The sequence below is a fragment of the Periplaneta americana genome, chromosome 10 (assembly GCF_040183065.1).
Source record: "Periplaneta americana isolate PAMFEO1 chromosome 10, P.americana_PAMFEO1_priV1, whole genome shotgun sequence".
NCBI classification, from domain to species: Eukaryota; Metazoa; Arthropoda; class Insecta; order Blattodea; family Blattidae; genus Periplaneta; species Periplaneta americana.
Window position 1 is genome coordinate 181,782,614 of NC_091126.1, and position 27,144 is coordinate 181,809,757.

Genomic DNA, 27,144 nt, shown 5'->3' on the forward strand with positions numbered 1-27,144 from the left:
AATTTAAGAGATCACTATATTATAATAATAAATTATTTAAAAAATACAGTTTTGTAGTTAAAATGTGCAGAAACTTGATCTGAACAAATGTAACTTTTTGCTCTGCAAAGGGATTTTGAAGCATGATGCACTGTGACAACGCTATACAAGTTATTGCAGCGCGCGCATGCGACAGCTAGAAATGTAGACGCAACACAATTGCTTTTAAAGCTGGCTCTGGAAATTAGATTTCTTTTATGTAAGTTTACCGGTTACCACTTTAAAAATTAAAGTAGGAGAGAACTATTTCTAATTGGCAGAAGAAAATGCTCGTAGTATAACAAACGGACATTCTTTTACTCATTAATTATATTTGTATAATGTAAAATAAGCTTTACTTATTCCCTCTGTTCAACAAATAATTATTTAAAATTAAATCGAAGTGCTTATAAGCAATATTTTTAATTTTGTTCATTACTTTAACGTAAAATAAGCATGTCGTAGGCCTATTTGTATTTTTCCTTTAGAGTTTTAAATGTTTTAAAATTTTGTTTTTATGAAGTAAAATAGGCATAATTATTTTACGATCTCTTCAATTGAAATGGGAGTGTAGAAATATTTCTCAATCTTTTCAATTTAGTTTGAAATAAGAGTATCTTATTATCTGTGTTCTCTGAAAATTTTATTAAAATTAGGTTGCAAAGTTTATTATAAATTTTCCAAGATTCTGTGTAACGTGAAATGAGCATTGTTCATTCCCGTTCTCTTAATACAGTTTGAACACAAAAATTAGACGATATATGATTATATATATTTTCTTAAGATTTTAAAAACAATGTACATAGAAATAATCTTCAACAAGCCAGCTGAAGATGTTCAGAGCAACACAACTTAATGTATACTCCCTGCTGATTGCAACGTTGCACGATTTTATAATTAGTCTAATGTATTTTAAAATGAAGTTTTTCTGGAAAACTATTCGAAAATTAGCTAAATGGTATTTGACTTTTTGTTGCTATTTACTGAAGGAACCATCCACCAGAATTAATGGCATTACTTACAGTCCACTTGAGCCCTCATTATAGGTTTTCTTTCAAAATAAGGGCAAACCTTGTCTAAAAGTTTGTGTTAGTGTGCATGTCACTTGAAAACTCGCCCAGCCCATAGAATGGTGGATACGAAAACTAGCCCAGTTATTTCATAAAAATGGACTGAACGCGTTTTGGCATCACACTTTTCAATTTCTTTGCTATCATCATTTGAGTGGATGAATGCTGTTCCTTTCCATGCTATTCTCACCTGTACACGAACTTTTGTCCCAAAACTTTCTTGATGATGTTCTTGTCGTAGTAGTAGCGTAAAGCCCGACTCAACTTATCGTAGTTCATGTTGGTTTTATTCTTCCGAAGTCCCCAAAGTCGAGCCACTTCTTCCGCATTAACCAACTTAAATTCTCCGTCATTGTTGGTCCACGTGATAATGCTTGTGTACTGGTTGCTGATCAGCAGCTCCAGCAGAAACTGCCACAACGTGATGTTCGTCTCCATGTAACCTAAAAAAGATAATTGGCTAATTTTGATAATGAAAGTAATTCCACAATCTTGACTGTAACTGAGCTTGAAACCGGAAGTAATGAAGAAATTAACATCTCCATGTTTCGATACTATATACAGATTTCATCATTAGGGGAAAGTGGTCGTATCTATCTGTTGAACATGTATGACGTAGCCTATGTAGTTCGAAACAGTAGAGATGCTAAGTTCCAGTTCACGGTGGAATTACCTGTGGACACAATCACCGTGAAAGACTAAATCTCATAATGGAAGTCTTTTTTTAGTGGGTTATTTTAAGACGCTCTGTCAACTACTGTGGTTATCCAACGTCTGAATGACATGAAGGTGATAACGCCGGTGAAGTGAGTGCAGCCAGGGTCCAGCATTTGCTCTTAATGGGTTGAGAGAAACCTCCGGAAAAAATCTCAACTAGGTAACTTGTCCCGAACAGGATTTTAACCCAGACCCGCTCGTTTACTGTCTGGCATGCTAACCGTTACTCCACAATGGGAAGGAAGTATACTTCATTTTTGTCTCTCGTCTCAACGGACCGACACACTTACACAAAGGGAACTTGAAATTGGAACATTACGCTTCTTTTCTTTACTTGAGTATTTAACGACGCTGTATCAACTTTATTTAGCGTCCATGGGATTGGTGATAGCGAGATGATATTTGTCGAGATAAGGCAGAGGATTCGCCATAGATTATTACCCGACATTTGCCTTACGGTTGGGGAAAACCTCGGAAACCTAACAATATAATCAGCCCAAAGGGAATCGGACCCACGTCCGAGTGAACTCTGGATGCCTCAGACGACTGAGCTACGCCGGTGGCAAACCAATTGTGAAAACAAGATAATAGTAGGCTAACAGAGAAGGGAAATGAAAATACCAATAATTTAAAGTGCAAACATTTGTAAAAGATTATGATCCCAGTAAATGTTTGCTTTTACACAATTTTGATAGGAATATATTATTTTAATGTACCGAAGTACATAAGATTTTCATGCAGATATTCTGCGTCATCATACGTTTCTCCTTTCCATTACTCTTTCATAGTTCGATAGGAATGTTTATTATCAAATAACGCTATCTCCTATTTCTCAATTTTGCAGGAGAATGAAAAGAAATTACATTATACCATATAAAAAGGGAATTATTGTATTATTTCTTTAATTTTCAGAACACACTATATTTGGTTAAAGTTTCATGTAATTATCTTGGTTCTAAAATTATCAATTTGACGATATTCTCATTCTTCCGCAAAATTTATTATCTGCAGGTAGCGTTGTTTGAATTTAAGCCCATTACGATCAGTATTTCTGAGCCTTTTCTTTGAGGAAAATGATACTTTTATCTTCAAGTTCGTAATACATATAAAACTAAATATAATACTTGTACTGATTAAAGTGACGTGAATACGTAATAATTAATAAAAATGTGTAACATTATTAATTAGTTCAAATGAACATAGCTTATACACTAATCAGAATTGTCGAAGGAACATGTCAGGAATCTTTAATAATAATTTGTCCCAAAACAAATCTGTATTCTTTATTCGGAACAGTAGTTGTTTCTTCTGTATTATTCTTATTCAGGGTAGGCCTATATTACTCCCTTAATAACAGTAACCTTTCAGTTGTTACCCTTAACAACACGCTAATCCCTTATTCATCTGTCGTAAAAAATCTTGGCTTCTTTTTTGATAATAATCTAAGTTGGAATTTTCAAGTTAAAGAAACGATAAAAAAAATCTGTTCCTCCTTTCACTCTTTGAGTCGCTTGAGAAGCTTCTTGCCCCAGCAACTAAAACTTACCCTAGTACAAACCCTAGTAATGCCGCACTTCGATTATTGTGACGTTTTGTTAAGTGATCTAAGTTCTGAACTGTCAGTCAAGTTACAGCGAGCTCAGAATATGTGCGTCAGATACGTGTGCAACATCCGACGATATGATCACATATCACCGTCCTTCGCAAGTCTCTCGTGGCTCCGACTTAAAGAACGCAGAACTTTACACTCTTTGTCTTTACTCTTTCGAATTCTGCACACCTCAACACCAAATTACCTTTCGTCTCGTTTCTCTTATCTATACTCTAACCACGACGTAAATACCAGATCACTTATCTGTGGCACGCTAAATATACCTCTTCATAGAACATCTTGTTATTCCTCATCTTTTACAATATCCACCTCGCGTCAATGGAATTCCTTGTCACAAAGTATTAGGGGCTGCAAGACAACAAACACCTTTAAGAACAGCTTAAAAGATAACCTTATTAGCATTTCACTCCAATCATACTGATTTAAAATATTACTGACTACACTGTTGCTTTTTTCTTTAGACATCATCCTGATTGTGCTGCATTCTCAAAATTGTCTCATAATAATCTCTTTCTATTATCTAATATCATTTGAAATATATTAACATTCTATGTATTTTAGTTTAATTCTGCTACACAGTTTATTTCAGTGTTTAACTAATAGTTCATAGTATTTTGTTGATTAATTCATAAATAACTCTTGTATACATGTAACTCTCACCTAAATCAAACTGTTGAATTCTTTGTAAGTTCATGCATATGTATATACACTTTTTGCTGGTTGAGTGGAAGAGAAGGCCTTACGGCCTTAACTCTGCCAGCTAAAATAAATCATATTATTATTATTATTATTATTATTATTATTATTATTATTATTATTATTATTATTATATTAAATGCTTTCAACTAGAATTATTTTAGGAACTCAGAGTTCCTTAGACAATAGAAGAGATGGATTCAAAAATATCCCAAGTCACTTTTAAAATATTTTAACTTGTTCTATTCACGTTTTAATTTGAATTGTTGATTTAAAAAAGCAACCTACATCACAAAAAGTAAAGCTTAGGAAAACTGAAAAAAAAACTGCATTACTTTTAAATTATGACTATTTTTGTTTCACAAATTGTGTGTTCAGAAAATATTACGTTGTTTACACCTATTATGAAGCATACACACTTGCAATTACAAATAATTATTTAAACTTTGAGGATATACGTTGTTTTTGCAATCAATATAAATACGATTTTTTTCTCTTGTACGGAGAAGGGACCCGAAGGCTTGCACCGCAGCCTGAGGCTTATTGTGCTTCCACTCCTATTCTGTCAATGATACTACATTATCAGTATTTTATACTGTTTTTTTACAAAAGTATCCAGATTAGGTTCTGCAAAACCATAATTAAATGAACTGTCCTAAATGTGAACAAATAGAAATACGTATAACGTATCATATTTACTAAGCATTCACTCACTCTTCTGTAGTTTATATTGTCCTTATTCTGCTGGAAGGTCACATGTTCCATCCTAGTAGTGAGCCACTTCAACATTTCGTATCAACACTTCGTCTGGATCTTTATTTCCAATGCCTTTGTGGTATATTATATATTTTACATTAAGAAACTATTATATGCATAAAATAGAACTACAAATGAAGAGAACAGACTTCACAATTTTTAGATAGTAAGTTGACGTGCACGCGGTAATTATACGTTTTACATATAATCAAAACAGAGGTCCAAGGCCTCCTTGTTTTATTGGGATTTTTGGGACTCCTGTAATGCATTATAGAGTTTTCTGACACGCCGTTTATGGATAATTAATTCTGCCACAACAGCTTTCTTGCCTGCATAACGTAAGGCAGTGGTCGTCAACTCGATGCCCTGCAACGTCATCTCAGGCTGCTCTGAAGCCCGCTGCGCTCGTGTTTCGCTGCCGCGGGCACAGCGGCGGCTGCGGTGGTGGCTGCTTGTTCGTGATAATAAATGTTTCTCATACTGATCAAATTAAACTTAAAGTAATGTGAATGCCTAATACTGGTGTTTACATTTATGATGAGTTAGGGAGCTAAGCAGGAGCACAATCTACATCCACAGTAGATAGGTCTATGATATAGGGAAAATAAGATAACAATACTTTCGAAACAGTTCCAGAAAAATAAATATAGGTCGGAACACTCTGTTCCAAAATAACAATAAGAGTTTCTGACAGAATCTTTCTCATAGGAACTGGAGTACTGTGTAACGTACCGTCCAACTATCTTGTCTGGAACACTCCAGATACTCTCTCAGAGACCATAACAGTTACAGCCTAAATGTTCTCCTTGAGCGTACAGTAGCTCCTTCAGAATTGAGTATGTTGGAAGGAGAGCGACATTTTTTACTACAATGAATTTGCAGGGCGCGTTTCAATATTAAATAATCGATCTGATTGGCGAATCAGCTTCAGTTACATTGTTTGCTATTAATATAGCAATAAGAATGAAAAGAAAACCGATTTGTGAGATTGTGCCTATTATTATTATTATTATTATTATTACTATTATTATTATTATTATTATTACTATTTCAAAGTCACTGTTTTACTATATAAAATGAAAACAAATTTATATGCCGCACTGTATTGTGTTATAAAATTCGTATATTGTAACATATCTGCCTTCTGAAGGATACACTGGAAGGAATGGTGAACGGGAGAAGAGTTTGGGGCAGAAGAAGATATCAGATGATAGACGACATTAAGATATTATATGGATCATATGCAGAGACTAAGAGGAAGGCAGAAAATAGAAAAGCTGGAGAATGCTGGATTTGCAGTGAAATACCTGCCCTTGGGAAGAACACTATGAATGAATGACTACGGTAACAACAGTGTTGAATTCGCACTATGTTTTAATCACCTTGAACAGAAGGCGCGACCATTAGTAAGAATTATACTGTAACTCTATGGGCACGGCCCGCTTGATGTTTAAAAACACTTCGCAACGTCTCAACGACATCTGTCGTCAGCCCGAGGAAACTCGTGTAGTGAGCATGCTCGTGACCCCGTGGATGTATAGCGTTGTAATACATATTGTCGTATAGTCATGCTTGTGTTATAATATTATTTCCAGTGACTTATAAAGAAAGATGAGTGAGTTATTTGTTCCAAAATGTTACTCTTTTCAGTTGTGAACACTGAAGACTGTTTTGAAAGCTTAATTGTTTAGTGTTGAAATAAATTATTTAGGTTATGATCTTTGTGTTACGCGCTTATGGGCTCAAGATATGTACGCTGACAATATACATCCAAGAGGTCACGCAGTGAGTGAAAGGGAAATTGTTTCGTGTTCATTATCGCAATGCATCAAATATGGAAACAAATTGTTGTATAATCGACAAATTGAAGGTAAGGAGCTTCCAGACTTTAACGTTCTGTGAAAAAGAGGACGTAATTAAAGCAGGCCCTTCAAAACCAGTACTGAATATCACTACGAACATAAAAAAGTGTGTAAGACATTTTAATATAAAGATTTATGAAAGTGAGTCGTGGCTGTGAGGTTGTAAGACTTTAAACAAACTGTTTTACTGGTCTTGTCTTCTCTTTTCTAATGAAAAGGCCGTTTGAAATACAAATGGCTATGAAGATTTAAATAATATTTATAAGGCAGCCAAGAAACATAACTATTTTTGTAATCATATAATATTTGAAAAAAAAACGACTAAAAATCTTCGGGGAAACTCCAAGGAGAGCCACCGGCGTAACTCGGTCGGCTAAGGTGCTTGCTTGCCGATCCAGAGTTGCAATAGGGCGTGGGTTCGATTCCCGCTTGCGCTGATTACCTGGTTGGGATTTTTCCGAGGTTTTCCCCAACCGTAAGGTAAATGTCAGGTAATCTACGGCGAATCCTCGGCCTCATCTCGCCAAATATCATTTGACTATTACCAACTTCATCAACGTTAAATAACCTCGTAGTTGATACAACGTCGTTATATAACCAAGTAAAAAGAACTCCAAGGATAGTAAACGTGAGTGTATTAATTTTATTTTTACTGCATAGTCCTAAACTAAGTTTATTAAAACACTTTTCAGTGTGTCTATTATTTGTCGATGTTTTACTGGGTACGTAATGTACTTGTAAATTTGTATTAGCAAGGAAGATATATGCAGTGTTTATACTACATGATAATTGTATTCGGTATATACGCTATGCTGGATACAGATATGGGAAAGTCCATTTTCAAACTATATTAACTGGGTTACATACCCCAGTCTGAAAACCAGGCTACGCCACTGCTGGAGGTTACTATGATACATTCTGTTTACATCCCCTTAGATGTCCATCTCCTGCCTGAATACAGGCCGCGGCTCGTCGTCTGATCGAGGTCCGAACATGCTCCCAAATTCCCGGCATAGTTCCTATTGTCTGACAATCTTGCAGAATCCGCTGGCGAAGAGTTCCTTCATTATCCACAGGAATTGAATACACCAACGATTTTAAGTGCAATGGGTTGAAAACTGGTGAGTGTGGTGGCCAAGCATGTTCAGGGATATAAATTAGACAATGCATTAATAACACTGGTCCGCATGGGTTTTGTTGTTTTGAAGAACATTAGTGTTTCTGTTTCTGATTTCATGCTGATTGCAAAAATGAAATTCGTTTTCGTGTACCACGTCAGAACGTTTCACAATTAAGAATTTTATGTTTCTAATATTTTTCGTAATATAGGACGTCATAATTATTTTTCTGCGTTCGATATTTCTTAAAGCAGTTATTTGAAAGACACGAGAGTTTATAATTTCAAATTTATTAATGTGAACGAGCATTCTTCCTGCTATATTGAGTTAAAGTCTTACTACTTACTTACAAATGGCTTTTAAGGAACCCGCAGGTTCATTGCCGTCCTGACGTAAGCCCGCTATCGGTCCCTATCCTGTGCAAGTTTAATCCAGTCTCTATCATATATCACCTCCCTCAAATCCATTTTAATATTATACTCCCATCTATGTCTCGGCCTCCCAAGGTCTGTTTCCCTCCGGTTTCCCAACTAACACTCTATATGCATTTCTGGATTTGCCCATACGTGCTACATGCCCTGCCCATCTCAAACGTCTGGATTTAATGTTCCTAATTATGTCAGGTGAAGAATACAATGCGTGCAGTTCTGTGTTGTGTAACTTTCTCCATTCTCATTATTAAACAAAATAATAGACATAATTATACCGACTGTGACTCACATTTTCAATGCTTCAATTATGACTTCGATTTACCCACGGAAATGGAAACTCACTTTTGTTCACCCGCTTCGCAAGACTAAAACACCGACAATTTTAGTGACTATAGATCTATCAGTATCCTACCTGCCCTATCCAAAACAATGGAACGCATTGTACACAAGCAATTGAAGAACTACTTAAACAAATGCAAACTTCTCGACTCTTATCAATTAGGTTTCAGGACCGGACATAATACAATTACAGCATTACTTAAAGTTATGAAAGACATATGCGAGGCTCGGGAAGAACGTAAATTGACAACAGTGACTTCAGCAGATACTTCGATTCTGTAGACATTGACCTGTTAATCTGTAAAGTCAGAAGCCTACATCTAGAACACGTTGTCCTGTGGTTTACCTCTTACCTTAATGGTCGCTGGCGGGCCGTGAGGTTTGTAGTCTCGCAGGACCAGTGCTCGGTCCTCTATAATTTTCAATCGATATAAACGACATATCATTATCTTTAAAATACTGTCGACACCATCTCTACTAGTCAAACTTCGAGTATACAGTATATAAAATTCCATACTTACAAAACAAGTGACGTATTAACTAAAATTAATGTCGACCTCGACTCAATTTGGAGATAGACACAGAAATTTTTCGACTTAAACTAAATACAGAAAAATCATAGTCAATAATTGTGGGTCATTCACGTTTGTTAAACACTATTATCATATCAAATATTTACCCCAGTAAGATAAACGGCACCGAAATTCCGTTCAGTAAATCAGTAAAGGACCTAGGTATAACATGAAAAAAAAAAGTTTAAATTGGAACATTTCAGTTGCAGAAACTTGCAAAAAAAAAGTATTCTCACTACACTAATCCTCTAGTCTAGGCGATTAAAGACTTTTCTACCCTTTTCCCTGAAATAAATATTTTAATTAAAAAACTCGTGATGCCTCACTTCGATTACTGTGACAGTCTGTTTACTGACCAAAGCGTTACTTTGGAGCAGAGACTTCAACGTGTTCGTTTGCAAAATTCGTCGGGCTGATCACGTAACACCATCCGTCGAAATGTTGTTCTGGCTCCGTCTAGGATATCGTAGAAAAGTCACTGTATTTCCCGCTTTCATTTATTGGATTTCTCCACTCCTGTCTATCTCGCGTCCCGTTTCCATCCACCATAATACAGACACACAATATTATTCATTCCCTCTCACCGGAGATCTTCATACTGTGGCTGTTCCTCAACTACCAGTAATATCAGAGACTGTCAGACATCAAACGTATTTAAGAGTAGACTAAGGAATTAATTTTCAAATAATTCTCGTTGACAATGGTACCGGAAATTTCAATTTTCTCGATTTTTATTAGTTATGTGTATTACAGGATAATTATTGAAATTAAATCATTATTATTATTAATAATGTTAAAGTTACTATTATTATTAGGTCTATTATTATTATTATTATTATTATTATTATTATTATTATTATTATTATTATCATCATCATCAATGTTTATTACTGTTTCACTAACAGTACTTACTGAACTTTCATTATTTAATTTCATTCTTATCATTCACTATTAGTATTCTCATGTTAGTGTTGTTCGATCTAGATATTATTGTAATAATTATTTACTGTAAACTTATTGCAATCAATTAGAGTCTGGTTGGGCGGAAGAGAAGGCCTGCTGGCTTTAGCTGTGCCAGATGAAATAAACAGATTAGTATTAAATAAATGTTTTATATATATATATATATATATATATATATATATATATATATATATCAGGTATCCTGTGTTTTCTTACACCAGGCTAAGTGAATATCGCTAAGATACATTTCCAGTGTGGATCTGTCTCACCGAGAAGGAAGGACTCGCATACTGATACTTAATTTGATATTAAATCTTCTTGTTTAAGGACAGAGTCTGTGCCAATTTTCTGCAGCGTGTTGAGCAGTTTTTAACGAATGTCTGATTTTGGTTGAGAATGAAACAAACTGCATTTTTCTACTCCTTGGTATCTTGCTTCACGTTCAAATGTTTGTCAACTTCAAGAGCAAGTGGCTTAGATCTAATTCTAATCCCCCAACGTAGAACCCCTGCACATTCTTCATCATTCAGTGTTGCACTCCTCCGACTTTGGAATTCTCTCTCGCGCGAGATCAGAGACTGTCAGACACTAACGACGCTTCAGAATAAACTTAGAAAATTGTTAGTAAATGTTTATTATACTTACGCCTGTGTGTAAGCTAGTGTTCCATATTAATTTAGTATTTTCTTTTGTCCCTTAAGGATTTAGCTTAAGATATTTTATTTTCATTTGTAATATTGTTTCATTGACGTACGTTATTTTTCTGTATTATTGTATATTCTATAATGAGAGCAGTCAAAGTTTTCAAATGTTATAATATTACTTGCATCTGTGGCACGTAGCAAATAGTTAATCTCATTGAATGTTATAATTGTATTATACTGGTCGAATGACTTTATACTTCAGTTCGATTTATGGTGAAGTGGAAGGGAAGACCTCATGGCCTTAACTTCACTCTAATAAAACTACTCAACAAGATTTTCATAACATGGACAAGAATAACCATTTTTATGTAATTTGTATGTGCTGATTACGAATATGGCATTGAAAATGTGCCTACACGTCACATTTTTTTAGAAACTTATATTTTGTAGTTAGCGAATCGTATAAAAATGTGTTAAAACCTAGCCACTTTGAAAGATGTTCTTTTCTTTAACGTAGTTCTCTTACACAAATTATATATCATTTCCGTTCTTTTAAGATACCATTTGAAACATACTTTCACTTTTGTGTGTTAAATGAGTGTTACCCTTAGCGATGGTTTATTGTTTTATTACCCTTATTTTGCAGCTGCACGGAGGGTAGGTCACATCTGGCTATAACTGACTAAGAGAAAGGAGGGAATACGGTCGCTGTTGTATCGTTAGACATGAAATGAACAATTTAGCGATTAGTTCTGATTGTGGAAGTGTTGTGAGCGGTGTAGTTATTCTGTAATAGTGTTAAATGGATCGCAATCATCGTTCATGTAAAATTTTTCGAAATAGTTTCTGCTATGTTTGTGGGGAATTAACTTTGAAATCACAACGTCGATCAATTACAGACAATGTAAAAAAGGCATATTACTTGTATTTTGGCTGTAAAGCGGGCGAACAAGACAAAAATTGGGCACCACACGTGTGTTGTGTAACATGTTACGTGAAGTTAACAGAGTGGTTGCGGGGGAAAAAAACAACATGACTTTTGCAGTTCCAATGATTTGGCGACAGCCTACCAGTCATCTGGAAGATTGTTACTTCTGCATTACCAAACCACAGGGATTTTCAAGGAAAACTAAAGATAAAATTGTGTATCCTTATCTCCCATCAGCCACATTCTCCTGAACTTCCTGTCCCTATCCCTCCACCCAGTGGGTAACATTATGTCATTCCAGAAGAACAGAACTATCAGAATGCTCAGACTACTTCTGCTGATCCCAACCACATTCCCGAACATCATAGAACACCACACCTGATACGACAGGCAGAACTTAATGACCTAGTTAGGGATTTAGGTCTTTCCAAGCAACACGCTGAACTATTAGGTTCTAGATTACAAGAATGGGACTTATTAGCAAAAGATACCAATATTTCAGTGTTCAAGAAAAGAAACGATAAGCTGACTTGTTATTTTGTAATGGAAAATTCTGTTTGTGCCTGCAAAAATGTGAACGGGCTTATGGATGAATTAGATATTGAATATAATCCATAAAAATGGAGTCTGTTCATCGATTCATCAAAACTTAGCTTAAAAGCAGTTTTACTGCACAATGGCAATACAAAACCTTCCAGCAGTGGCTCATTCAGACACTATGAAAAAACTTATGAAAACATGTCACTAATATTGAATGCAGTAAATTGTAATGAACATCGCTGGGCAATTTGTGAGGATTCGAAAGTAATAACTTTGTTGCGTGGATTACAAGGAGGGCTTACTAAGTTGTGTTATTTTTCATGTTTGTGGTACAGTCGAGCAACAGCATAACATTATGTGGTGAGGAACTGGCTTTTCAGACAAGGTTATATCCCTGGTGAGCATTATATTAAGTATCCTCCGCTAGTGCAACGTGAAAAAATACTTCTTCCTCCACTGCATACAAAACTAGGACTAATGAAAAATTTTGTGAAAGCTCTAGATAAGAATGGTGAAGGGTTTCAATGCTTAAAGACCCTGTTCCCTAAAACCATTGATGCTAAATTACAAGAAGGCATATTTGTCGGTTCACAAATTAGAAAACTTTTGAAGTACAGCATTTTTGGGAAAAGACTTTAACCCAAGGAATTACCAGCATGGAAATGTTTTGCACCTCTCGTCAAAGGGTTTTTAGGAAATCGCAAGGCAGAAAATTATCGCCAATTAATAGAGACGTTACTAAGAAAGTATAAAAATTGGCCTGCAGTATGTCACTGAAGAGCAACTTCTTACATTCACATTTGGACTTCTTTCCCGAGATCTTGGGAACTGTAAGTGATGAGTAGGGAGAGCGATTTCACCAAGACATTGCTACAATGGAGCAACGGTATCAAGGAAGATGGGATCAAGCGACGATGGACGATTATTGCTAGTTTTTAAAAAGAGAAAATTCCAGTTCTCATAAGAGAAAAAAAGGAAGGTATTTTTTTATCTTTCTCTATTTTATTGCACGAAGAGTGGTTTTTATAAGCCTTAATAGCTCGTCAGTTATTAATGTATCAGTTTTATCACAACTAAGCTGCCCTTGGAAATTTTCACACAAAAAATGAGACCGAAGTAATTTTTAATAGGTCAAAAATTCAATGTAACAAGTAAGTATCTATAACAAGAAAACGTGACGTGTTACGAACTTTTCATTTTCATTTTAGTGTTCAGCGCATGCGAATTAGTTAAGATCAGCCTATTTTATTAATGTTATGGAAAAAAAGTTCAAATTTGTTGAGTAGTGTAATTAATTCTAAAGTTTCAAGCTATGTTAATAATGAAGCTTGTTACAGGGTTGGGCGTGTCTCTGTGTCGCTATCTAATACATTATTGCTGTATTGAGATTTATGTCATTTTTGGAAAAATTAAATTAATTTGAGAAACTCTACTCAGTTGTTTAGTCGATAATCCACTAATCGGTCGGTCTATGGCATTAGAGACGCGAAACAGTGAAGAAGGAGTATTGATGTCAGCGAAGTTGTTAGTACACGAAACTATCCCGAACTGTGCTTTGCAGACGGCCCTAGCATGGAGCGGGATATTAAAACAAACAGATTACAGCTCCGGATGTGACGTCTACGACTCATTGAAATGCCGCCCGACTGTCTAAGCGAGGTAGGGGAAAGCTTGGTCCAGCGTCCTTCGAGGTCTCAAACAGTTTCCTGACATTTGATGTTTAGGAGGGAAGTAATGTTCCACAACTCTTCACTTATTTGTGACAAGCCTTGATGAACCAGCTTTCGAGTTCCACGGCAGTTAGGTTTAAAGAGAATGAAGTGTAGCGTTTCTCAAATTTCTAACGATTCTATCGAGTAGGTTACTCTTCTGAACTCATTTTTCGTTCACCTGAAGACGAAGATAGACCCAATCTTGGAAACGTCCTGAATTACCGGCAAAGGAAGAATTCCATTTTAAGCCTCTTCTGCTTTCTCACTACTTTAGACCCGACGGATAGTCATGACCTCATGATATCATCCGAAGACCGTTTAAGTGGCGTCCCGTTAGTATTCGTCTCAACATTCTCGGTTCTCCAACACCACTTCAAAATTGTTTTCCGCTGTTCAAACGATAATCTTGGCTCCATTTTGTTGTTGATCGACCTGTCGCGTAGCAACACTAGCATGACGTATGAGAGTTTCATCTATTTACAGGACATCATACTACAAAATACTGTTGTTTTTCGGTCTAACTTTGAAATATATTAAAGAGATATCTCCCGTCAAAGTGTGTATATATTTTTTCGGCACCCTCTGCATAAAAATGCAAATATGAAATACATAGGCCTACAGAATTAACACCTTAATAACAATAACATAATTATACGATGTAATATAGTTACCATTTAATAGTATTAAAATATTTACACAGTACTGTGAAATGTCAAAAATTCATCTACACATAATAGAAAGTGAGAGATATTAAGTAATTTTTTTAGTTTTTCCTTAAATAATGAAGGGTTTTGTTCTTGGTTCTGAATGTCTCCAGGAAGACATTAAGAAATTTTTACTGCCATGTTTTTTTTTAATTTAGTAGGTTATTTCAGGACGATTTTTCAACATCTTAGGTTATTTTGCGTCTGAATGAGATGAAGGTGATAATGCCGGTGAAATGAGTCCGGGGTCCAGCACCGATAGTTAACCAGCATTTTCTCGTAATGGGTTGAGGGAAAACCCCGGAAAAATCTCAACCAGGTAACTTGCCTCGACCGGGAATCGAACCCGGGCCACTTGGCTTCTCACCCATACGCGCTAACTGTTACTCCACAGGTGTGGACTACTGCCATGTTAGCATGATAAATTTGATGATGACCTATGGAAATCATTCTTTCTGCGGATATTTAAACTATGTATGGCTGAATTAGTTGGAAAAATTTCTTTATTACATAAGAGGAAATTTATTAAAGAGTATATGTAATGATTTGTTAAGGTGAATCTCTAATTAAAAAAAAAATAGTGTACACAATTTTCTAGCCTTTGCTCCAACTATTATTCTAATTGCTTTTTTTTTTTGTAATATGAATATAGGCTATTTTTACTATCTGCAGAATTTCCCCAAAATATTATTCCGTAGGACATAATGTAATGAAAATAGACCAAATATATTGTCTGTAAGATACTGCTGTTTAGAAATTGTTGTAACGACCTAATTGCGAAGCATGCTGAGCTAAGTTTGGGGTTATTTCTTTAATATGATTTTTCCAGTTTAATATATTATTAATATGTAAACCAAGAAATTTGGTTGTTGATGTTTCTAGCAGGGATATATTGTTGATAGTTGTGACTAGTGTTTCAGAGATTAAATGTGAAGTGGTTTTAAATTGAATTATGTTAGTTTTATTAATGTTTAATACTAGTTTATTGGTTGTAAACCAGTCATAAATTTTAAAGAGAATTGTTTCTGTTTTATATTTGAATGTGTCAAAGTTGTCTGTAATTATGATACTGTACTTGTGTCATCTGCAAATAGCATAGGATAACCTGTTTCTTTTATTAAGGGGCAAGATCATTTATAAAAATGAAAAAAAGAAGAGGCTTTACCTAATATATATTCTTGCGGGACCCCTGTATGAACAGGTTGAAGTATATTTAAAGATGTTACTGAATGCATTGATTTCAACGTTTTGTTTGACTCAAGTAACCGGTATGCTATGCTTTTAATATCACAGTATTATAATTTTTGTTATACAATTTTATGATTAATACAATCGAAAGCCTTGGAGAGATCACCAAAGTAAAGTAAAACCGTTAATTTCTTAATGTCGCGTAAATAGGAGGATTGTGCTATCAGCAGTAATAAAAATCATTTTGACGAACATTTAATAAATAGTTCATGTAGTATAAAGGATGATTCAAAAGGTAAGTTAAACCGGTGAGAAGATGATTTAGGGCGACATTTAGAGAAGGAGAGTCCTTTGTCAGTTTTATTTATTTGCTACCGTTTTGAAATTACAACTGGTCAAACAGTTAATTCACATCTCATGATACTTACAATAAATACTAATTTACCGTCAGTTGTTTTGGTCGAGGTTTGTTTACAATGCATGATTTTCACCATTGGTGGAATATTAAGATATTTTATTAATTCGTCCTACAGAATAATATATGTAATATTGACAATTAATATTTGAGGAGAAAAATTCGCTCCGGCGCCGGGGATCGAACCCGGGTACTTGGTTCTACGTACCAAGCGCTCTGACCACTGAGCTACGCCGAATCCAATCCACAGCACCGGTCCGAACCTTCCTCCTTGAATGTTTCCCTTTCGGCCTGACTTCAAGTTAGGCATAATATATGTTGACGTATATGTCCAATGTCAACTGCCATTATATTAGGAGCGCACTCAGTTGAGTGACTTGTTTGGCCGGGATTCCGCAGTTAAGTACACAGTAATCTGTACAGAAATATGCACTGCTAGCTATGAGAATATTAAGGATATTTTATTAATTTGTCCTACAGATATTATTCTGTAGGACAAATTAATAAAATTTCCTTAATATTCTCATAGCTGGGTCATTCCATACAAAATTTTAAAATTTGTAACGTCAAGTTCTGGATTTTTTCAATATTCTAGTAAATGAATGTCATAATAACAAATAGTTAAATGGCCTAATATGAACTTCATCTCACCAATGCTTGAAAAGTAATGAAGGGTGAAATATTCGGGGAGTTGATACGTAGACTATTGTTAAAAATATTATTAAAATTACATGCTTCATTGTATCAGCGTAAAAATTGTGCCAATACAATGATGACTCTATATATTTAAACTTACTTCTGAGTTATTATTGATTTTTACTTCGAGCCTGTATTAAAACTTACAGTAAAATAAAGAAATGTTAATATTTTAAAATCGAATAATTTTTTTACCATGCTCTATTTTTTACTGTGAGATAAACAATTTCTTAATCTATTACAAAAATTTTATGATGGTATCTCTAATACTTTGGGAAATATTAAATAAACCAGAATTGCAAATATTGCCATTAAGGCTCAAAGTCGCGTGCAGTGTATTACATCACGCGCTTATACCAGACATCCACACGCGCGCTTAGCGATCGATATTACAAATGCTAGATGTTGCGACATCCGCTCAACTGTACGCTAATAGATTTCACGTGAGAGTTTTTTTTCCCCCCCTGTTATACAGTAATCTTAGCGCAACTTTTTCCCTTCAGTTTAGAGGGTGATTCTGTTCTGTTCTATGATTGTAACTTTTTCCCTTCAGTTTAGACGACGATTTTGATCTGTTCTGTCATTGTAAGTTGTAAGTGTTCAATATGCCTAAATTAAAGACGAAAAGTTGGCGTCATCTGTGGTGTTGCAACACTTTCGGACTTCGTCACAAGTCTGTAAAAGAAAAATGACAAGTAGCATGTGTAAAAAGATCCCGCATTTAGTGGTAGGTGATGCTATTTGAGAACGCTTTTTCCATAAGATTTCAAAAATTGAAATAATTAGTGAAGTTGCTGGGACTGAAAGTAACGTCGACAAATCAACAAGCGAAAAAGAATGTTTACAAACAGAGGCGGGAAATTCAACAGTGAAGAAGCATATGCTCCTGAACGTAAGGAACTATACATGTATCTATGAGAAATCTATCTGAAATATTGACGTCATTGTTAGAGAGGAATTTAGTAGAAATTTAGTACAAGGAATGGACGACAACTGACTGGGCCAATATGATTTTAGTGAAAACTGACTATAAATTTCATTAATAACTTCATTGATCGGCTTAAAAAAATCAAGATACTGTACACAACTTCATTGCAAAGTCCCAAGCAAATTATTTAAAGTAGCTGAATAATGAAATAAAGCCCGGTGAGTTCATTATCATTGGTGATTTTTCAGAGAATTACAGTTTCATTATTCAGGATGCTACACAAGATCATCAGTGGAGTACTTCTCAAGCAACAATATATCCATTCACGGTATATTACAGAAATTCAGTTGGTGGTAATTTAGAGAACCTTTGTTTTTCAGTAATTTCGGAATGCTTAGGTCACGATAGTGCAACAGTTCATGTTTTTTTTAAGGAAAATGATAGAACATCTGAAACAAATACATACCGAAATATCTAAAATATATGATTTCAGTGATGGAGCAGCTAGCGAATACAAGGACGGAAAAAAAAAAAAAGTGTTAATCTACTCAATCATGAACACGAGTTTCAAATACCTGCAGAGTGGCATTTCTTTGGAACTAGTCACGGTAAAGGGCCCAGCGACAGTGTAGGAGGTATAATCAAGCGAATCGCTGCAAAAGCCAGGAACTCCTAAAGGACTGTACGATTGGTCAAAATGCAATATACAGGTAATTATTGTGCCATTCACATCCATTGAAAAACATGAAGAAGTAGTTACAAAATCTAAATCCTCAAAGATTTGCCGGCCTCAAGACTGTTCCCGGAACAAGAAGTGTTCACTGTGTGGTTCCAGTTAATGGAAAGTTAGCAATAAAACCCTATTCTAATTCATCAGAAGTACCGAAACTAGTTGAAATCAGATGTGTGACGCGCACCGGTCGTCAATGCGGAAACGCTTCTCGCAGTGACCAGCAGCAGTGATGGCGCATGGCGCAGCGGCATAGATCACCCTTTACACGAAGAGTTGTTTTAATTTATAACTTCTTTATTTTTGAAGATCCCATTATGAAACTTTGACAGCCTAATGAAAATGCTCAGTAAATTGTCATTTATTTTCTTCATGCAAATTGAAGTATTCGATTTTATGTAATGGCGTTTTTAAAAATATATTTTTGAATTTCTTTAAACACAATTTTCAGAGCTGCACTGAATTATAGTTTCTTAACAACCTATTTTGTAAGCTATCTAACGATATCTTAAAAAAAAAATTGTAATTATTCTTATGGTCAGAAAGCAAATTTAAAATATAGCTACGTGCTCAAATAAAAATATTTTAACTGCCCATTACATTTAAACGGTAGCTGTCGCAAACATAATTTTGTACATGATTAATATATACGACATAAAGAGTTGAATGTACAATTTTTAACAAATTTGGGGATATGAATGTTTTTCGTCATACTGTTTTGCATGGAATTACCCAGCTAGCAGTGCATATTTCTGTACAGATTACTGTGCACTTAACTGCGGAATCCCGGCCAAACAAGTCACTCAACTGAGTGCGCTCCTAATATAATTGCAGTTGACATTGGACATATACGTCAACATATATTATGCCTAACTTGAAGTCAGGCCGAAAGGGAAACATTCAAGGAGGAAGGTTCGGTCCGGTGCTGTGGATTGGATTCGGCGTAGCTCAGTGGTCAGAGCGCTTGGTACGTAGAACCAAATACCCGGGTTCGATCCCCGGCGCCGGAGCGAATTTTTCTCCTCAAATATTAATTGTAATTGGTGGAATGACAATGGAACACACTCCGTGAAATGTGATTGGCAAGCACCGTCCCCTGACTTAACGCTCTGTTCTTCTTTGTATGGGGCTTTATGAAAGAAAAGGTGTACGCTACGGAGATTACAGACAGAGATCATCTGTTCCAGCGAATTAATACATCAGACTACGAAACGGGCTGTTAGATCTTGTGCACAGAGCAGTAAAAGAACGTGCCCAGGCATATTTGAGGACATTTAAAGCAGCTGCTCCAATAATGTATTATAAATTAATAATTATTGTAAGTCACCTTAGTTGTGAGCAAATGTTTGACCAGTTGCAACTCTGAAACGGTTGTAAATAAATAAAACTGACAAAGGAGATTTCTGATCTAAATGCCACCTTGAATCCTCTCCTCACCGGTTGACCTTACTTTTGAATCACCCTGTATAAAGTACTTAAGAATGTGTGTTCTGATTGGTTAGACCAAGGCTGGGCAGCAAGAGCGGATTCTACTCTCTCACGGGGAGCCATATGATTTCTCTTCATCCCCTTTCTTCCCCGCCGAACACCGCACAGCGTTGATTCAGTGATGGATGAATATTAAGCGTCCCCGTTTAGAGTCTAGTTCCGCTCCCGATGCCCAGCCCTGGGTTAGACTGACTGCAATAATTCGACTGCATAACAAACTTTCGTGCTTTATTTTCCGTAGAAATACAAATGTGAAAATAAAGAGTACAAGAAATTATTAAATATAATTCCGAAGAAAGTAGGACAAGTCGATATGAATAAATTTAATTAAATATGAAAGTATCAAACACAAATATCTTGCAAGACAAGAAGTGAATTCGTGAAGTAGTGTGAAATGAATCTATGGCTGAATTTTTAAAACTTAGGAAAACTGTGCAGTACAAGTAGTTGACCTAGGCCTAAATCTGTACTTCGCTTTTCGAAGTTTTCCTTAAAAATGATTAAAAAATTGTAACACAGACGACACTATGCAGTAAATCAGTAAATCTGTCATTATGCAGCACACAATACAAGCTTAGACCGAATATTACTCAAATTATTCCATAATACCATGAAATATAATATTTCGAATGCAAACTACATAATATTAAGTTATTGGATTCAGTAGAAGGGTCGAAATTCCATTAAAAATTATAAAAGATTGACGAACTATTATTCTACTATTACACGCACGCACACAACACATATATATATACAGGGTGTCCCATTTACCTTGTGCACCTATTAAAACTTTTTTGTTGGGATAGGTATTAGAATTTTTGTTTTTGAGCGTTATGTTAGTACGAAGGGCTAACATGAGTGTGGAGATTTGGTGGATGTAGCTACATTATGGTACAAGATACACGTGACGTCATCAATTTTTTCAAATAGCACTACATACTTTAATGTTGTTACATTGATTACACACATTAAGCCGAGTTCAAAATTTGTATCACAATGTCACCTTCCTAACCAATAACAACAAAACGAAACAAAAACGTACTTCCAATGTGATAATGTTATACTTTGAGAATCACAGAAGATGTTCCAAATGGTGACCATTCACATTAATTCACATTCGAAGGCATTTCCCGAAAGACCGTAGGACTGCCCAGCATGTTGCTGGCTGAATGGACACACAAGCCTGTCGAATGCGTTGCTGCATGTCATCTGGTGTTGTCAGAATGTTCTGGTACACACTGTCCTCTACAGTTCTCCACAGGAAGTAGTCGCGTGGCGACAGGTGCGGTGAACGTGCAGGCCACTGTACGTGGATTGTGGCGTCGACAGTTGTTGCGGTTTGTTTACATGTTAAGACAGCAAACACACAACACACGACGTGTACGGACGTCAGTCGTCTTTCGTTTTGTGTAAGTTAATGCACAATACAAATGGGGCACCACAACAAACGGCACATTTTGATGGCATTCATCTTGCATTTTGTTGCTGTTATTGATTGGGAAGGTGACATTGTGATACAGTTTTGAACTCGTTTTAATGTGTGTAATCAATGTAACATGATTAAAGTATGTACATACATACATACATACATACATACATACATACATACATACATACATACATACATACATACATGAAGACAATACATAATAATGTTATGGATCTCGTCATAAAATTAGGATTAAGAATAGAAAATATAAAATAATGACAAAGATAATACTGGTACGGATATTAGAACTTAATGAGGGATTAATTATCTTCATAAATCTATACTATGTTATAAAATTGATTGATTATCAACCAGTGACGAAGGATTTTTTTTAAACAATTAAGGATCATAAGCGGCAAGACAAAAGTGAAAATGAAATAGAAAATATTGCAGTGACTATTTCGTTTATATGACGTCATTCCATTTTCGACCAATGAAGTGTAATGAAATTTTGAATTTCAACCAATCATAGTCAGACATCGCGATAACTTTCGCAGCTAGATTTATCGCTATCAATTTATCGCATGGTCGTTCTTTTGTTTAGTCAGTGTCGCAAACTGTTTCCCCGTAAATCAATGAGCATGAATGCATTAATATGCATCTACACGGTTAAAATTTTCTTTCAACTTTACGGATTCAAGTAATGAATGCAATATTGATATTTAATATTAATATATTTACTCAGTGAAGATGTTCAAAACGGCGCACCATGTAGACAAAATCTTCTTGATTCTTTCAATATTCTTCCCAGATTGCATGCTTGGAAAATTGAGCTATGTAAATGCAGCTTTAATTCCTTTACATACTACAGCGAGAATGTGTTTGTCGAGCTATGGAAAATGCTTTCCTCTAGCACGATGTAATGATCGAAATAAGGCATAGCTGACATTGGTCGCACTCCCACAGGTAAACTAACCTAATTTAAGCCCATCAAAATTGTATTACGTGAATGAAATTAAACAATTAATAGAAAATCAGATGTTCTAATTTATGTAAGATCAGCGCATATCAAACCCAAAGACCTTGTATAGTATTACGAGTATATACAAGGTCTTTGAACAGACAGCCTTCCGTATGGCATAATAAAATTTGCGTTTTAATTATCTGTACAGAGATGTTGTAGCAACATATGTCTCGCTGTAGTGTGAATACATAAGTATTGCTAGCTATCTCCACACATATTAGGCTACATGCAATACCGGTAGTTCATAATTCTCGTTGTGGTGTATAATATAACGATGAAGTAATAAATAAAGTGCGAAATCCTACTTCCACATCTACATCTTTATCTTCTAATTCCATGTCCATTGTAAGGTATCTAAAAGGATTACACTTCTTCATTCAGATTTGATAACTGCGTTTTCAACAATTCTTCATTTAATTAATGTATTAATCGAGTTACTTGTAATTATATTATAAAATGTTTAAATTAAATTATGATTTCAGCAGATAATGAAAATATATTTCTGTTATAATAAGAGAAGAGCGCAGTATATTTGTAATTAACATTGTTAAACCAGTATTCCGCTTTACACCAGGGATGAGACGATATTAGCTCCCAATCATGGTAGAAGAGCTCGACCTTGATCACGAGCGCATAGCACATCCACTACATAGCGTCGTAACGTAGACATAGGGATATACATGCACATGCAGCGAATAATGGCAGGAATTATTACAATAACTTGCGTTACTAAATTTCTGGCTGTGTAATAGGGCTAATTATTCAGTTGTTTAATATACATGTACATATATAAACAAATCGCAATGGGGAGCGGTTTTTAGGAACAAAAAGAGAAATAGAAAAAGTTAATTGTATGTAAACCATTTTCTTGTTAAAAGCAATTATTTATTATGTAAATACTTCACTTCATTGGTTAGGAGAAACTAATAGGGTCTACCTGCTCGACGTGTGTGATCTCTAAGTACTTTTGAGTATTTGTTGAAAAAATAATAATGACAATATTGATTGAAATAGAGTATATTGATTGTGTGATTGTGAAAATGTAGTCCTTACTCTCCAGTCGTGATTATGTAATGAGTTTTCTTAGAGTGATTTGTGAGATGCACGTAACATGAAAAAACAAATTGATTAAATAAAGATAATGAGAGCTATAGTAATTTTTGGGGTCAATCATTTCAGGGGATATGTATCATAAGAAACGTAAAATATATTACAGTTATATGAACACTAATAAATATAATATAATTATTAAAAAATTAGTAAAAGTCAGACATGTTTCGGAGATGCTTCTCCATCCTCAGTGACTTTACCACGACGGCTGGTTCAGATGATCGAACCGCGTTGTTGCTTGGCTTAAAGGAGACAACGCGGTTCGATCACCTGAACCAGCCATCGTGGTAAAGTCAATGAGGATGGAGAAGCATCTCCGAAACATGCCTGACTTTTATTAATTTTTTAATAATTATATTATATTTATTAGTGTTCATATAACTGTAATATTTTGTACGTTTCTTATCAAATCTATGAACACGGTATAATTGGCCCAACATGTGTGGTTTATCTTTGAATATGATATGTATGATTTTTAAAACTTCCACAATTTTCGGCCAACATTTGTGAAATTTAAACTATATAAACAGATCTTTAATAATATCATCTGCACAAAATTTGGTGCAATTAGGACTAATAGTTTTGAAATTATATTTTCAGTATATTTTATATTGATGTTACTAAAAAAGTTCCTTGCATAAAAGTTTTCAAAATGTTTAGTTCATATTTGCTCAAAATCTTGAAAATAGCTATAGGAATAAAAGTGAATTAGCTTTTTGAGCTTAGTAATAGTATAAGTTAAAGTGCAATCAAAGATAAAATATTATTTCTAAATTAAAGAAACACGTAGTCTAATAAAAGGAAATATCCAGAAACAAGCAACAAATAAAACATCAACAATACATTTAAAATAAAAAAATAAAAGGAATCTAGATACAATCTACTGACCCAATTGTAAATTAATTTATCTTCGATGTCAATTCCGAAATGAATTTATTTCTCTCTTCTCCTGAATAATGTCTATTTTTTTTTTCATGTTGCGTCTCATAATGCCGTTTTATGTTGCTTTTTTTGCAAATGATTTTTTTACACAAAAACACTGGACTTCATCACCATGTTCGAAGCATAAATATTGTATCTTCCACTCTTCCTTGAAAGCTTTAAGCGCTTTCGTTCCGTCATGAAGCGCTGTGTTCTAAGATACATACATCCTTTAGCAATGTTTACAGGTAAAAGAGCTCCGCGCGCGCGCAGCGGGCATAAAAGTGCTCTAGCTCGAAATTACTAGTCACCATCGCAAGACTGCTTTACGCAAATGTACGAGAGATGCAATTGGACTGCTAGGAACAATATGCTACAGGAGCTAAATGACAGCTGTGAACAGTATGGAATGAAAATAAATAAAAATAAGACGAAGACCATGGTCATAGGAAGAAAACTAAAGTAGGTAAACTTGCGAATTCTAAATGAGCCATTAGAACAAGTCGACAGCTTCAGATACTTAAGGTGTACTATAAGCAGTAACATGAGCTGCTACCAGGAAGTCAAAAGGAGGATAGCAATGGGAAAGGAAGCTTTTAATAGAAAAAGGAGCTTCTTCTGCGGACCTCTGGAAAAAGAACTAAGGAAGAGACTTGTGAAGTGCTTTGTATGAAGTGTGACATTGTATGAGGCAGAAACGTGGACATTACGACGAATATATATATTTATTCTGGCAATTATTATTATTATTATTATTATTATTATTATTATTATTATTATTATCATAATCATTATCATTATTATTATATTATTATTATTATTATTATTATTATTATTATTATTGTTGTTGTTGTTGTTGTCCTGCATTGTTCATAACATGTCTGCAAGGTAGGGATGTCCACAAAAATGTATTTAAAGGAGCAAATTTATCACTATGCGTTACTTTCTTCTTCCGTGCTATGTTTCATTACGTTTCCTTTCCTCAACTGTCGCCATATTTTCCATTCTTAAGCCAGGTAAAATGCAGAAGTTAACAGAGTAAAGAGATCATAAAGTTATTCAGTAATTAAAATAATGTAATATAGCGAAATTTAAAAGTCATATTTCACCTTACGGTAACAAAACGAAAGAAAGTTAAACTGAAGCAAACAGCTTTTTCGATGTAACTTGTTTTGAGTCAAACGCAGGTTTTTCTTATTCTGTACGTTCATGCGTGGGAGACTACTAGCTTTGCAGTGGCAGCAAGAACTCAATTCAAAAATGGATATAACTTGTTTTGTATTTGAACTCTTCATATCACAATAAAAATGCACTGCAAACATCGTACTTTTTAAGACAGTTTTGAAACCAATGTATTTAAATTCCAACATCGTAACAATATTGTTTTAAAATGTTTCAAAACAAATGTATTTATAAAGAGTTTTGAAACTCGTTTCATAATTGATATAAATGAGTGACCTGCAATTTTCGAACATGAGAGAAGAGACCAAGACATTACGAGCTTCATGTTATTTCATATGAAATCTAATCGCAAGATGTGTTAAAATTCTTAAAACACGGTTAAAACGTGAAGGAGTGGGAGTGGGAGTGGAGAACACGAATATTTTTATAACGAGATGGAACAAATACGACAGGCCTCCTTAAGCAGAGCGAATTTCACCATACTCGAAATACTAGAACCGAACATACTCGTAGCTCCTGTACTGCATGACGCTAATATAGACTTTTTTCAATTATTCAGACGGTTTTTAAGAAGACATACAGAATTCCGAGAAGCAAACGTGTAATGAAGTTTTGCATTTCACTCTGAAGACTGTTATTTCGTATAGTCTTAACACTAGGCGAATTAATTTCAATAGAAAGCAATTTATGAATCAAAATATTGATTATAATGATAACCGGTATAGAATAGAGTTATTAAGTTTCACCTTTTTATGGAGTTATTAAACCTATGGATTGTGCTGTTTCATATAATTCGATAATATTGGAAGGAATGAGAAAGCAGCACTCTTGTATTGTATTGTACGTTATGACGTAACACGGCAGACGCTTCTAATAAGTAGCAACTGTATCTCAAGATCTGCTACAGCAACGGTTATTTTCTTTAACAACTGTTGCAACTGATTATGCTGCATTCATTTTCGAACTTCACTCGGTGAACATACCCAAGTGTGCAAATCCGACTTCAAACCAACATGACAGCGTCATCTGGCGTTCCTTAGAAACAGCACGAAAATATTGCAGCCCTCATAAAATAAGAATTGCAGTGATTGCAGTGTTGGTTCAAGATCAAGACTTGGGGCAGTTTCTGAAGCATCCATGCCATCAAAATTATACAGTACATCTCTAACGGATTTCACTGATTAAAAATGGAAGAATTAATAATGGTAGCAACTTGTGGTTTTCTGAATTGCAATTGTTAACTCAGAAAGCTTATGTAGGTACTCCAAACAGAAAATTTAGAAAATGTACCAGTGGGGCCCACTCTTTGCGAACATCATTAGGCCTAAGGCTTGTTACGGAGAATTGAGAG

At 35.0% G+C, this 27,144-nt stretch overlaps 1 protein-coding gene and 2 non-coding genes across 3 annotated transcripts in view; 1 reads left to right on the forward strand and 2 right to left on the reverse strand.

Annotated features, from left to right (window-relative positions):
* LOC138708225 (uncharacterized) overlaps window positions 1-27,144 on the reverse strand; it is a 69,264-nt gene that overhangs the window by 35,591 nt on the left and 6,529 nt on the right. The window contains exon 2 of the mRNA XM_069838556.1: window positions 1,279-1,531. Coding sequence (XP_069694657.1) covers window positions 1,279-1,526 — 248 coding nt within the window. The 5' untranslated portion in view covers window positions 1,527-1,531. The remainder of the gene's footprint in view (window positions 1-1,278; window positions 1,532-27,144) is intronic.
* TRNAT-CGU (transfer RNA threonine (anticodon CGU)) lies at window positions 16,451-16,523 on the reverse strand. The gene has a single exon. It is a non-coding gene; the product is annotated as a tRNA-Thr (tRNA).
* Window positions 19,577-19,649, forward strand: TRNAT-CGU (transfer RNA threonine (anticodon CGU)). Its single transcript has one exon. It is a non-coding gene; the product is annotated as a tRNA-Thr (tRNA).